This window comes from Saccostrea cucullata, unplaced genomic scaffold (genome assembly GCF_032062105.1).
Source record: "Saccostrea cucullata isolate Sc308-1 unplaced genomic scaffold, CSIRO_AGI_Scuc_v1 ctg9846, whole genome shotgun sequence".
NCBI lineage: Eukaryota > Metazoa > Mollusca > Bivalvia > Ostreida > Ostreidae > Saccostrea > Saccostrea cuccullata.
This window is the reverse complement of record NW_026924157.1, coordinates 7,141-23,042: the sequence shown is the minus strand read 5'-3', so window position 1 is coordinate 23,042 and position 15,902 is coordinate 7,141. Positions and strand designations below refer to the sequence as shown.

Here is a 15,902-nt window from a genome sequence, read left to right as displayed (position 1 = left end):
TCCACACAATATCTAGAGAACCCTTTGAGCTTTTGCAATGAAATTTTGCATATTAACTCCCTATGGACTAAAGAAGACCGCTATTGATTTTGGGGTCAAAAGGTCAAAGTTCAAGGTTGTAAATTTATACATTGTCTATGTGTAACCCTATCCTTTCCAGGCGATATTTCAAGAGGATTTTGAGCTTTTGCAATGTAATATTTTATACCAGAACTCCCTAGGACCTCTCTCACCCCTCTCAAAGTGTCCAGCCCCGTTTATTATACCTCCACTCCAAAGAATAGGGGTGTATACTGTTTTACCCTTGTGTGTCTGTCTGTCTGTGTGTCCCTTTGTCTGTAACAAATTTTTGTCGCAGTTTTCTCAGCAACTACTCATTGTAGAAGCTTGAAATTTTAACACAATCTTCTCTGAGGCATGCCATACAGTGGGATACATTTTTGGTCAAATCTGATGTCAACTTCCTGTTTGTCTGTGCATTTGTCCGTTTTATACAAAACAAGGTTTCGTCGCAGTTTTCTCAGCAACTACTCATCGCAAATACTTGAAATTTTTACACAATCTTCCCTGAGGCATGCCATATAGTGGGATATATTTTTGTTCAAATCCAATGTTAACATCATGTTTGTCTGTGCGTCTGTTTCATACATAACAAATTTTCCTCACAGTTTCTTTAACTATTCATAACAGATGCTTGAAATTTTAGTACACTCTTTCTTGAGGCATGCCATATGGTGGGATTAATTTTGATATGAATCTGATGTCAACTTCATATTTTCTGTTCATCTACCTGTAATTGAACTTATTTATATTAACATGATTTTTCCCAGCCAATGTGTTCAGGTGAGCAATGTGGCCTATGGGTCTCTTGTTTGATGTCTAAATTAATTAAGCAAATTGGAAATTGAATGTTGTGTTAAAAGTTTGATAAGGACTAGGTTTATTAATCAAATATTGTCAATCAAGCATTTGTAGACCTCATTTTCTTCAAAATCTTTCCAAGAGTTTCCGGGGGCTTCGCCCATTTGCCCTGGACCCACTAATCAAATCCAAATCCTGGATTGTCAATTGAAGCAACTTTTTGAGACCTCATATCATGTTCACTTACAAGTAAGTCAACTTTACTTATTGGCCTTGATCAACAAACTTTGACGATGCATGCTGGGTCCATGGAGTAATCAACTGAAAAATAGAACTGTCCATAACATATATAGACAAATATTTGTTTATAATCATTTTTGTACAAATTTGATCAACCCCATTCAACCCTGTGATTGATTGTATACTGTTTAACGTCCCTCTCCGGAATAGTTCACTGATATGGAGACGTCACCATTGCCGGTGAAGGGCTGCAAATTTAGGCCTATGCTTAGCACTTACGGCCTTTGAGCAGGGAGGGATCTTTATCGTGCCACACCTGCTGTGACACGGGGCCTCGGTATATACGGTCTCATCCGAAGGACCGCCCCATTTAGTCACTTTTTATGACAAGCAAGGGGGTATGGAAGACCTATTCTAACCTGGATCCCCACGGGGTTCAACCCTGTGTCTATCCATAACAGAACTTGTTTAGATACATATCTGATATCAGACTGTATATTCACAGCAGAGCAGGGATATTTCTTACAGTTTTTGACCTTGTGACCTTCCCATCACTGGACCTTGGTTAATACAAGAGTGGACACATTTATCCACTGCACCATACAGGCAATGGTCATAACTTTTACATAAGAAAAGATATGGGAGTCATATTTTACAGGCACATTACTCATCACTTGACCTTATAATTGAAGTTTAATTCATTTACAAAAAAAAATTGGTCATTCCTGTTATTAATTAAAAAAAAAGATTCTTTTTTAATGTTAGAACAAGACAAGACATACAGACAAGACAATATTCCCACTGTTAATTGCATCGTAACATTGAACTGACCAAGAAAGTGGGGTACCACAATTCTTTAAATTTGATTATTAAGATCTGTCCTAGTTATACCTTGCACTGTTGTAAAGACATTACAATTGTAAACAATGCAAAGCTGTTTTAGAACTGTGATTAAAGTTTAATGGTAAAGTTATTGATAAGGCCAAGCTTAAAAAATTCTTTGTTTGCAGTTGCTGACTAATAATTTTTAGACTGGTTAGGTAGGTAGGCATTCTTTTCTTCTTTAAAAAAAGAATTGTTTAAGGATTTTTGTTAGATAACAAATTTTTAGACTGGTTAGGTAGGTAGGCATTCTTTTCTTCTTTAAAAAAAGAATTTAAGGATTTTTGTTAGATAACAAATAAAAGAGCTTTTCATAGGCCTACTTAACATAAATAAGCTCCACTCTTGTTTTAAACCACTGATTGATAAAAACGAAAGTCAAAAATTGTAAATGAAACAATTCCATTTTCCTGAAAAATTTAATTATCATTTTTTTTTAACAAAATGAGTAAAAGAAAGTTAATGTCAGTGCATTTTCACTGGGTTAGAAGCAACTGCAACCAAACAAATTTTTATTTTAGGCCTAAAAGGGGTACTGTATGTGTACTTAAAAAGAGTGCTTCATTATTAAGCAGCTTTGGCGCAGACAATGATGGACTTAAATTCACTACTGCTAAAGAAATAATTTACAAATACAATATACAGATATTCATCATAGACATGTGTAGCGCTAATTCATGATTAAGCCAACAACTGTATATCCATAGATTGCACTAAATTTTGAATAAACCAAATTTTGTACATATACATATTTATCCTGTTAATAGCCATAGCTTAAAGTGTAGAACATAAAAGACATTTTTATGTAGTGCAAGGTGATTAAATTCTTTATTTGGTATCCTTATCTAATTTAACATGAATATCTTGTTTTGATATATGGGAAAAATGTTTTATTTTTTAGATGCCAAAAAGAAAGACCTTGAATGGCAGGGAAAAACGCCAGAGAGATAGAGACCGCAAGAGGGAAAAGAGGCAGGAGCAGTCCTTGCCACCATCAGATCCTCCTCCAGATTCTGCTGTCCCAGCTGGAGCAGTAGATGGAGCTATCTCAGCTCCACCCGGTAATTTTCCGGGGCAAGGCTCTATAGGGTTGCCGCCTTTTGAGGAAAAACCCTTGGCCAGGTTGCAGGCCTCTCTTCGCGAGAAAATGCAACCAACTGCCCTGAGTAACGCATCTTCTCAGGGAAGTCGTCTGTGTGCCCGAAACGGAGGCATGGCACCGTCCCCTGACTCCCCACCGTGGGTTTGTACCTCGCCGAGGGTACCTGAGCTGGACACCGTGCACGTGTCTGGCTCAGCAGGTCAGGCGCAGCTGGATATGTCATCCTCCAAGGGGGATGAGTCCAGCAGGAGATTGATTGATGCAAACCAGAGTAAAAGAACGATATCTAAAAGGAATACTAAAAGGAATTTACATGATGAAAATGAGAATATAGATAGTGTATATGAGAGAAATAGATCAGAGTGCAGAATTGGAAGACTGTGTACTGGTGAACTTGGTGGTGACTATGCTTGTGTAAGTAATGATGGACCAGTAACATTGGACAAGGTATCTATTCAAGGGTCTTTTCATCAAGGTGACTTAATGTTTGGTGAAAATGCAGGAACACAATGTGTTGCGAACTCGCTAGCAGCATTAGCATACCATAAAGTAAAGAATTCTAATCAGTGGCAAACTTCAGATATGAATAAAGTGTTAGCAACAGGAGATGAGCTTTATACATACTTGCAGCATAGTTCAACCATTGTCAGTAGGTATCTTTTTGTGAATGAGTTGCCTCAATTTTTTGAGTGTTTTAATACAACGTTTGAGTTCAAAGCATGCGAATCTTTATGCAGCCTAATAAATTTGTCACATGTAGAACCAAACTATGATGAATTTAATGCATATTCACTGACAGATGCATTGCAAATTGGTCTTGGAGAAACAAGTGGGTGTTTTGTATGCTTCAAGGGAAATACTTTTTTGGTTGGAAAAACAGAGGATGGGTTCTTCACATTTGATCCACATTCACGGTCACAATCGGGTTGTATGAGTGTAACTGGAAGGAGTACAAGGATACTGTATCAATCGGTTGATGATATTTACAATCACATATTGTCCTTGGCAATGTCAATGGGAATTTCTGGAATTACTGAATGTGAAATAACAGGTGTTGATTGTTCAGTTAGCCAGTTTGCAACAACTGATAAACATGTAATTGAAATTGAGCCAGGAAAATGTACTTTGTCTCAGCAAAATAAAGGTATTTTATCTTATATTATGAATTTTATATGATGGTATTTTGTCATTTCAAGAAAACATAGTCCTTTATGACTGCAAATGTTCAGTCAGATGCATTAATGGTTTTTGTCAATGATGGTTGTGTCAATGATGATGTTATCTTTATATGATGGTATTCATTTGCAGTGAATGGTATTTTGTCATTATATGCTACTACTTTTCTTCTTTATACTACTTTTCTTCTTTATACTACTTTTCTTCTTTATACTACTTTTCTTCTTTATACTACTTTTCTTCTTTATACTACTTTTCTTCTTTATACTACTTTTCATTATATGCTACTACTTTTTCGTCATTATTTGTAGTCTCGATCATCCAGACGCTTGTCTCTATAGCACCAATTTGCAATCGCATCATCGCGGGTCTTTCCGTTAGAGGTTGGAAAAACAAATTCGAATGTATTAACATCACCGGATGTTAAAATTTTATACATTTCCTGTTTATTCAAATATAGGATAGACTAATTTAGAAGCCCCTTCTATAGTATATTCTAAGTAATATCATTACATTGAATAAAGTTAAACTCCATATACCACAGTAAAATGTCTCCATGCATTTATTTCAAAGATCGTAAAAAAAGGAGGGTTGTCACAAATAGTAAAGTGTAATGAACAGGTGTAAGCGTCTAGGGGAGCCAGTCAAAGCGCCCCCTGATAAAAATAATTTTATAAAAAAAATACTGCTTATTGGTCAAAGCGTCCCCTGATTTTATTCAAAGAATAAAAACGTCCTGGTCAAAGCGTTCACCTAATTCTAGTGAATATGTTGAAATTGAAGGGGTACTTTTTTTCTAAATATGTTAGGGGGCGCTTTGACCAAAATCAGGGGGCACTTTGATTGTTATGTTAGGGGGTGCTTTGCACCGGGCGCTTTGACTAAAATCAGGGGACGCTTTGACCAATATACATTGTTTTTTGATACATATTTGACCATGTATGGTATACTTAGTACATGATATAAAACTCTCTCCTTTTTTCTCTCTCTTTCTCTCTATCTCTCAAAAGGATTGTTTCAATGATTTTTGCACGAATTGTCTATGTCAATTAAATTATGCATCTGTCGAGAATTAATGTGCGACGATCAGGTCAGTGTGTGAACATAGATTCTATAGGCGAAATAGAACATTATTTTAAAGTGTACATGTGACAATGCTTTATCTATATACATGTATATAAAAAGATCGAATGCCACGCCAGGTGCACGAAACGCATGTTGAAAGCTTCACTTGCCTCTAAATTTAACGTTTTAAAAATTTTATTGTAGGAAATTTTCATTCTGGTCAGGTAAATATGGACTTAGCCACCCTGCAAATAACGATTTAACAAATACACATGTAGGTAATTATAAGGTTATGCATGTAATTGTCTTAATTTTAGTAAAATTCTTGGCTACAATCAAGCAGGTAAAATACATTGTCAATTATTTTCAAATCACTCTTTTCCTGAAAGAGAATTTAATCATCATGAAGACTTGCTATCCGGCAAAAAATTTTACTTCCTATGCATGTCCTTACTTTGCTCTCTCTCAGTTGGTGGGTGCTGGTAATAATAAGTAAAATATGTGAGACACTGAGAGAAGTTGACATTTGTGAACTTGCTTTCCAACAGAAAATCACTGGAAGTTACAAATTTAAAGTTTAACTGATAAAATTATATTGCAATGGTATTATATGCATTTTTACCTACAAGCTCTTGCATAGGCCATTTTTTCGAGATTAATAGTTCAAATGCAAAAAAAAAACAAGGAAAGTATTTTTGACATTTTTAATTCATGTGTGAAATAATATGCTCTCTCATCTCAGGGGTTCGATCACCGCAGACATGGATCATTATAAAGCCGCAGTAGGCGCTGGCACAAAAAAGATCCCTACCTGCTCAGTGGCCCTAAGTGCCGAGTGTAGGACAAAATTTTTCTCCAATGGAAAGCATTGGCGTCTCCATTGTATGAGTAAAAAAAATTCTCAAAAGGATTATGAAAGGTATACAATCAATCTCTTCAGGAAAATGATAAGGCCGTTTGTTATCAGAATGCCCCTTATTAGCAGACATAATTTCAGGAAAACTTTTTCTGTGGTCTTTTAAATTTAGATATGGTATTATCAATTAGAAAGTTACTTTCATTCATATGATGAACATACCATGATCATGAAATTGTTCAAATTGTTCAATCACAAAGAAAAAAGACTTCTGAAACAAAAAAGCATTCAAACCATCTATCTGATCTGAAATGTGTATTGAAAGTGAATCCGAGTTTTCCGGATTTTACAAGCATAGACCATATTAACAGATAAAGTGCATTGAATGCACAATAGTAAAAAGAAAAATAAACTGACACCGATGGTTGTAAAAAGAAACAAAACATCTTGTGATTTCGTGTTTCTATTTTAGGGGGGGGGGGGGGGGTAAAAACCTGATTTTTCTTCTAAAATGCTAAAAATATACCTAATGAAAAGGAAGAATTACAAAATTATTCAATAAAAATCACTTATTTAAAGTCATTTGTTGTCCAAGGTGATTTTTCTTGAAAACACAAACATTAAATGTGAGAACAAAGTAATCGACATAAATCACAGCGTCATGAGGGAAATTTGTATTTTTTATTTGAAAAATTTCCTAATATTTAGTCATGAACAAAAACATGTTATATATCATTTGAAAAAGGAGAAAATTGTCTTTCAGCAAAATGTCAAAATTTTGGGGTGGTTTTCGCTTGACGGTCAGGTATAAAGAAAAAAGTAGATATATAACCATCATATAATGGAATTTGATAAAATACCATCATATAAATAAAATACCATCATATAATGACAAAATACCATCATATAAAGATAAAATACCAATATAAAGATAAAATACCATCATATAATGACAAAATACCATCAAATAATGATAAAATACCATTATATAATGACAAAATACCATCATATAAAGATAAAATACCATCATATAAAGATAAAATACCATCATATAAAGATAAAATACCATCATATAAAGATAAAATACCATCATATAATGAAAGTTCTCCACATAAGGCAGTTACCATACAGGAAAATGTACTCAGCAAAATAAAGGCTTGAATTTAGCAGTTCAAGAAAACATAGACCTTTTGACTGCACATGTTCAGTCAGATGCTAATGGTTTTCAATCAGTTGCCAATGATGATGTTCAACTCATTTGCAGTGAAAGTCATAGTATAAGTTTTCTGCCACTTTCTTACACTGTGAAATTACAGCTATGTCAGGTCCTGGGAATACCACAGTCAGATACAAATAGTAATGTTGAACAGGATTGCTTTGTGCAAGAGGCAGGTGCACCTAGTGAATATGTCGAAATTGAAGGGGATGGAAATTGTTTTTTCAGGGCCATTTCATTTTGTTTGATTGGAGTAGAGGATTATCATTATGCAATACGATCAGCAGTGTGTAAACATCTACTACAAAATAGAATATTGTTTGAAACTTTTGTAAGATCTACAGAAAGTTCTGTTGAAAATCACTTGAATTTAACAGGTATGTCAAACGATGGTACATGGGCAACTGAAATGGAAATTCTTGCTCTCTCTCACCTCTTGAGCACTGATATACATACTTATACAGAAAATCACTGGGTTACATTCTCAGGAAAACAGGTAGAACCTTCGAATGTTCAAAGCACAGGATCATTTTATTTAGTTCATCAGGATCAGAATCATTATAATGTAGTGGTGTCAGTTACTGAGAAAGAAACGGCTAGTACCATGGCAAATAATGCTCTGTATGTTGGCAAGAAAGGCTACAGAGAAAGACGTAGAAATCGAGATCGTATGAGGGAAATGCGTATCTTTTCATCGGCCAAAAAATTAAGTACAAATCATGAAAAGAAACTAAAGAATGAAAATTACTCAGAAAGGAAATTAAGAGCAGCAAAACTGAGGTACAAGACTGACCTTCAATTTAGATTAAAGGCAATCGCAAATGGTAAGGAAAGATATAAAAGTGATGGAATTTTCAAAGCAAAGGCAAAGCAGAGGAGCTTGGAAGCTTGTAAAAGGAAATATACAACAGATGGTATCCATAAACAATACAGGAAGAGAAGAAGTATTGAGAAATATAGGTCAGATATAGTACATAGAGAGGGTGTTAAACAAAGAAGTATAAGTAAGTACAAGAATGATAAAGAACACAGGAAAGATGTTAAACAAAGAAGTAAAGAAAAGTACAGGAATGATGAATTGCACAGAAAGGATGTAAAACAGAGAAGTACAGAGAAATACAGGAATGATGAAGTACACAAAGAGGATTTAAAACGGAGAAGTTTAGAAAAGTACAGGAATGATGAAGTACACAGGAGGAATTATCAAGAAAAGAGTATAGAGAAGTACAAAAATGATGAAGCACACAGATTGAATGTTAAACAAAGAAGTATTGAAAAGTACAAGAATGATGAAGAACATAAACACAAGGTAAAAGCTGCTGATAAAGTAAAGTATCATTTTAGTGCTGCTGAGAAAAAGAAGAAGAAGGAGAATGTCCTGAATCAGAGACGAGCACTAAAAGTAAAGTTGGAAGATGAAGAAGAAGTTTTGAAATTGTTTAAGGAAAGTGTGAGAGATGGCCCAGACTACATATGTTGCTGTTGTAATCGTTTATTGTTTGAACATCAAGTCCAACGATGCACACTTGAAATGTATGAGAAAAGACATGAAGCTTATAAAGTTGCACAGATTTGTATACAGAAAAAATGCTCCCATGATTGTACATTGTCTTGTCCAGTGCATTGCCCCCATTCATCATTGTGGATATGCTTTACTTGTCATAGGAAAATATTGAATGGGAATATTCCAGCAGAGGCAGCTGTTAATAAAATGTCATTAGAGGAAATTCCATGCGAGCTTAGCAGTTTAAACAGTTTGGAGCAGCATTTAATTGCTTTGCATATTCCCTTTATGAAAGTGATGGCTCTTCCACAAGGTGGTCAAAGGAATGTACATGGGCCTGTTGTTTGTGTGCCATCAAATATGGAAAAGGCAACAGCTTTACCAAGAAACGGGGATGACAATTTATTGTTAAGAGTTAAGCTAAAACGAAAGCTAGCGTACAAGGGCTATTACGAATACCAATTTGTTAATCCAACTCATGTTAACATGGCTCTTGATTATTTAAGGAAAGAAAACAAATGGTATAAAGACGTAGTGATCAATAACTTGTGGGAAGGAAATAGTGACCAAAATGATTTGCTATTTAATGAGACTAGTGAATTTGTAGATGAAGAAGTGAAAGAAGATGAGAGAGATGAAAATCCAGTTGCTACTGACACATGTTTACAGCCAGTAGATGTGGCACAAGAAGTTCTTGATCATTACTTTGATGATGTTTACAATATAGCACCAGGCGAAGGGAAAAATCCAGTCCGAATGTTACAAGAAGAAGGAAACGAGGCAAAATCATTTCCACATTTATTTCCAAGTGGCAACTTTTCTTGGAATGAAGATCGAGATGTGAAAATAACCCTATCAAGATATTTTAACAACAGACTTATGAATGCTGATAACAGATTTGCTAAGGACACAAATTACATCTTCTTCTCTCAATACATGTCAGAATTGAACCAAGTAATAGAGAAAACACAAATTTCAATTCGAAAGTCTTTTTCAAAGCTTGATAGTGGAAATGCAGTAACATCTGAAATGTTACAGAATCCTGATGTTCTCTCAAGACTCTTAAGAAATGATGAGGCTTTACGGTTTATGCAACCTATTCGAGGAACACCTGCATATTGGTCGGCTTCTCAGAAAGATCTGTTCGCTATGCTTCGACAGTTAGGTATCCCAACATGGTTTTGTTCATTTTCTGCAGCTGAATACAGATGGAACGAAATAATTGCATCAATTTTATTTCAAGAAAATGATTCTAGATCCCCTTCTGATTTAGACTGGTCAGAAAAGAGTGAGATTTTGAGAAGCAATCCAGTTACTGTTGCCAGAATGTTTGAACATAGATTTCATATGTTTCAAAGACATGTAATATTGTCACCTTCAAAACCTATAGGAAATGTTATTGATTTTTTTGTGAGAGTAGAATTTCAACAAAGGGGCTCTCCACACATGCACTGCTTGTACTGGGTTGAGAATGCACCAAAATTTGAGGAAGATGGTGATAAAACTGTTTGTGATTTTATTGATAAATATATCACATGCGCTTTACCTGCTGAAAATGATGACCAAGAGCTGCGAAAAATTGTTTTAGGTGTTCAACAACATAGTAAGAACCATTCAAAATCCTGTAGGAAAAAGGGAACAGACTGTAGATTCCATTTTCCAAGACCACCATCAGAAAGAACATTTATTACAAGACAATGTGAGGAGAAAGAGGAAGACTCGGAGAAATTCGATGGATTGAGTAAATCTCAGGCTAAAGACATTTTGTTGCATGTTTGGAATGAAGTTCTTGATGATGAGAATGAAGGCAAAACTGCAGAGGAAATATTTTCTAACATGCACTTATCACAGGATACTTACGAAATGGCCCACAGGGTATTATCTGCAAAAACAAGTACTATCTTGAAACGAAATCCAGATGAAATGTGGACAAACCAATACAACACATGCCTTCTCAGATGTTGGGATGCGAATATGGACATACAGTATATCCTAGACCCATTTAGCTGTATTGTTTACATAATTTCATACATATCAAAGTCAGAACGTGAAATGGGAATGCTGTTAAAACAAACTCAAGTAGAATCTGTAGAGGGAAATTTAAGTGCTCGTCAAACAATAAAAAGAATTGGATCAGCTTATCTTAATCATAGAGAAGTGAGTGCCCAAGAAGCAGTGTACAGAGTTTGTAATCTAAAAATGAAAGAAGGATCAAGAAAAGTGGTGTTTGTTCCAGTTGGTGAAAATCCGACTCGATTGAGTAAACCCCTTTCACAAATGAAAAGAACATGTAAGAACGAAGATGATATGGAAGACGACGACGACAGTATTTGGATGACAAATATAGTTGAGAGATATGAAAATCGTCCTGATCTACATCCTTTTCCTGAAATGTGCCTTGCAGAATTTTGCTCAGAATATCGTGTTTTGGCGAAATCTCAAATTCCCAAGGGAGTAAAAGAAGGCGTTTATGAATTGAAAAATGGAAATGGTTATATTCAGAGAAGATCAAGAGCTAAGCCAGCCATAGTAAGATATCCAAGGTTCAATCCTGAAAATGCATCAGAAAAGTATTATCAATCAATACTACAGCTTTTTCTTCCATATTGGACTCAAGATCAATTGAAACCACCTGGATTCAAGTTTTATCAGGCATTTTACGAAAACGGGTTTGTCAGAATAAGAACTGGAAACAAATTACAGTCTGTCAGGATTGTGGTTGAAAATAATCGTTGTAATTTCTCAAAGAATGAGGCTGCCCTTGAAAATGCTCAGGAAACTCTAGAAGTTTATGGTGAACCTGAAGATGCTTGGGCTAACCTTTGTCCAGAAACTGAAAGAAATCGAGATGAATGTCTAAAGGAAAAGAGGAAAACAGAACAATCAGAAAACAAAGAACAAGAAATCACCCATGAAATTGAACATGATGGCGCTTCAGATTTGATATACCATATTAGGGAAAGTTCAAACTCAAGGGAAGAAATTTTGCCTTTACTGCGAAGTTTAAATAATAAACAAAAACAGGTTTTCTACATAGTTCGTGAATGGTGCTTGAAAAAAGTGGCTGAGAGGAAAGTAGACCCATTACATATCTTTGTTACTGGAGGTGCAGGAACAGGAAAAAGTCACTTGATAAAAACCATACAGTATGAGGCCTCTCGAATTTTTGAGAAAATTGTTTTATCTCCTTCAGATTTATCTGTTCTTCTCACAGCTTTTACTGGAACTGCTGCTTTCAATATTGGGGGCAATACAATTCACCACGTATTTTCTTTAACCAAAGCTCTACCTATTCCATACGAACCCCTGAAAGAACAGAGTTTGAGTGCAATGAGAGCAAAGTTAGCTTCTCTGCAGATTTTAGTCATCGATGAAGTCTCAATGGTTTACAAACGACTTTTGTATTACATTCATGAACGACTGGTACAAATCAAGAAATGCAAGGAACCTTTTGGTGGTATTTCTGTTATAGCAGTTGGAGATTTTTACCAACTACCTCCTGTGAAACAACGAAAGTTGGAAATACTCTACAAAGAAAATGATGAATATCCCATAGACTACTGGTTAGACTTCTTCAAAATTGTTGAGTTAGAAGAAATAATGAGACAACGTGATGATGCTGCATTTGCTACAGTTTTGAATTCACTACGGGTTCGAACGATTGAAGAACCAGTATCAGAAAATGCGAAAACAATGTTAAAAGACTGCATCAGAGATGGACCAGATGAAGTACTGCATGTGTATCCTACAAATGAAGAAGCGAATGAGTATAATCTCAAGATGTTGCAAGCAAGTTGTGAAGAACTTATAGAGATATCTGCAGAAGATTATCAAAAAGACAACACTACAGGAAAGCTGACTTTACGTGAAAAACCCTTCATACGGACAAGAACAGATGGGCTCTCTGCTTCTTTGCTGTTTTCTGTGAATGCTAGAGTGATGCTGACAAGAAATATTAATGTTGAAGACGGATTGGTGAATGGTGCGATGGGACATATCTCAGCATTTGATTTTGGACAAGCTCAGCAAAGAAATAGGGTAGAAGGGATTAGAATTTTGTTTGATAGTGAAGATATTGGAAAGCTGCAAGGGAAAAAGACGCCACATGGAAATGAAGTATTGATTCAAAGAATACAAGAAGACATCAAGGAGAAAAATACAAAGAATGTTGTACGATATCAGTTTCCCTTGAAACTCGCATGGGCATGCACAGCACATAAAGTTCAAGGCATGACAACAAAAAGTGTTGTAGTAAATTTAGATCGTACTTTCGCTCCAGGACAGGCATATGTTGCTATTAGCCGTGTCACTTCACAAAATGGTTTATTCATAGAAACAAAGGATGAAAATGCATTACTGAGAAAAATTTACGCTAATCCAGATATAAAGTCAGCACTTTGTAAGATGGAGAAATTAATCCCAGAGCAAGATTATCCAAACTACTATGATGAGCGAACCTTCAAAACAGTTGTTTTACTTAATGTGCAGAGCTTAAGAGCACATTTTCTTGACCTGAAAAGTGATGCAAGATTCCTCAAAGCAGACCTTATATGTCTCAATGAAACATGGCTGACAGACAATGATAGAATAAAAAATTTTGAATTTGATGACTTTCAATTCAATCATATTACAAGGAAGCAGTCATATGATGAAAGTGTAGACATTTTTGCTAAACTTTGCAAGTCCAAAGGAGGAGGGGTAGGTGTGTATATGAAGGGAAATGAAAAAGCTTTAGTTCATGTTTTACCTCGGAAAAATATCGAAGGAATGGCTGTAGAACTTTGTGAGGAGGACACGGTTATCATCATAGTATATCGACCAAATTCTCTCAGTGTCGGTTGGTTCCTTGACTCCCTTCAGAGAGTTGTAGATTTCTATAGAGAATCGTTTTCTCAATGCCTTATACTTGGCGATTTCAACGAAGATGCACAATCCAAAGGACCGATTCAAAGAATGTTAGAAATGAGTGGATTTCAACAAAAAGTGAATTTTTCAACAACAGACAGCAATTCAGTGTTAGATCATGTTTACATTACAGAACAGATGGAAGCAAGAGTAGAGGCCATGCCAGTATATTACAGCTATCATGATGCTGTTAAAGTTTATTTAAAAACAAGATAGAACTTGTCTAATGATTATTCTATAATGAACTAACAGATTCAATATTTTTAAAAATGCATTGTTTTCATAATTTCTATCTTTATATTTTGTTTAGAATGGGCATTGTTTAGCATCTTTTGTCATTTATGATTTGTTCTCTTTATGAAAACCTCAGCATCACAATATTTATATAGCAAACAACATTTGAGACCAAGGAGCAATTTAATTGACATCATACAAAAAAGATGTGAAAAAAGGGTAATATCTCAACATTAACTGGACACAAAGATACAGAAATTTACTTTTAAATGAATCGCAGTCAGAATCCATTGGTAATTTAGTAATCATTGCATGATAAGATTTTGCATGATACTGGTAGTCATCAAAAATTTATGTTTATGTTCATGTGACTCTTAAAATCAAGGGTAAAATTTCATTTTAAGAATTGAGATTAAACTTTTATTTGTGTTGCAGATGTGGGCTGAGAATTCCATGGCACCTTTTCCCCTGAAGCAGTAAATAAAAAGATGTTTTATCTTGTGTTATAAAATTTAAGACTTAGTCAACTCCCATTATTTCATTTAATGTCAATTTGACTACATTTTAGTAATTGGTAAAATAACCTTTTTCCATCAAGTACATAATAACTCAGATTTTTTTGTCTTTGAGAACTCTTACCATCTTAAATGGTCAAGGCATATTTGATATATATATCACTAGTTCACTACATATTGTCTCTCAGTTTTGATAAGTGTAAAATTGTAATATAAATTTCATTTACAATAATATGTGAACACAATAAACACAAAATATAACGTAATTTTTTTAGCAAACATACCACATGTACTAGCTACATCATGTGCATAAATATAATTTCCTTCTTTCATCTATCGTCACTTGGACAAGGAAACATACTGAATATGGAAACAGTGATAGTTTGCATGTGAACACAAAAGAAGAGTTACATTACAGTTGAATTTCAACCAATATTTAATGTCATTAGGATATATATGGCAAAGTTACATGTGTGACCGATTTGAAGTAATGTTAAAAATTTATGAAAAAATAGGTCAAACTTTAAGGGTCCTCCACACACATGAAAAATAACAAGATATCAAACTTTAAAAACACAGGATAAAAATCAATTTAGAATTTTTGATTAATTTCAAAAGTTTCAAAGGTTTTCATTGTCACAAAAATTGCATACATCGTATATTTTTATGACAGAAAAACTAAAAATTTAATTTTAGAGATCACATACTTTTTAGAGCAATTTTTAAATTTTTTTTCTCTCAAATGCATCTAGGAATTTGGGTCATCAAAAATTAGACTACACCAAAAACTTGAATTAAAATTAAATGATTTTATTAAAATCATTGCTACATTTTTTTTTTTTTCCTGCAAATCAAGTCTCCGCATAAGATCAATACAATCACACACATATTTTATTAATATTTATAAACACAATTATCCCAAATTTAAAAAATTACTTTGTTGAATAATTTTTATTATCTGAAGTGTAAATAACTATCTTAAAAGGCATCTTGTTTTAAGCAACACAAACCCAGTATTTGACATTTAATTTTTCTATTCTTTTTCTATAGAAGTGAAATTGTTAGTATTCAAAATAAAATCAGTTCAGTTAAATTAATTAAGAGTAACATCATCAAAACATTGTGATTAAGGTCAAATTTTACTTTTGATATAATACTACTGATACATCAACTCAGTTAGTTTTTTTTTTTTTTGGCAAATCGTAAAACATAGGTTTTATGTAGCATATTTTATGTCAGTAATTTGTTTTTAGATATGAAATGAAGAGATATGAAATTAACCTCTCAAAAATACAAGAAATCAGAGGCAGGTAAATTTTTTTAGCAACACCCTGTAGTTTGATCTA

At 34.3% G+C, this 15,902-nt stretch overlaps 1 protein-coding gene across 1 annotated transcript; it reads left to right on the top strand.

Moving 5' to 3' along the window:
- Positions 1–2,884: 2,884 nt before the first annotated feature.
- Positions 2,885–14,023, top strand: LOC134265873 (uncharacterized; the record flags this gene model as incomplete). The annotated part of the gene is made up of 2 exons (XM_062748098.1): positions 2,885–3,734; positions 7,887–14,023. Coding segments are annotated over 2 exons (6,987 nt in total), but the record flags the coding sequence as incomplete, so codon positions are not given.
- Positions 14,024–15,902: the final 1,879 nt, after the last annotated feature.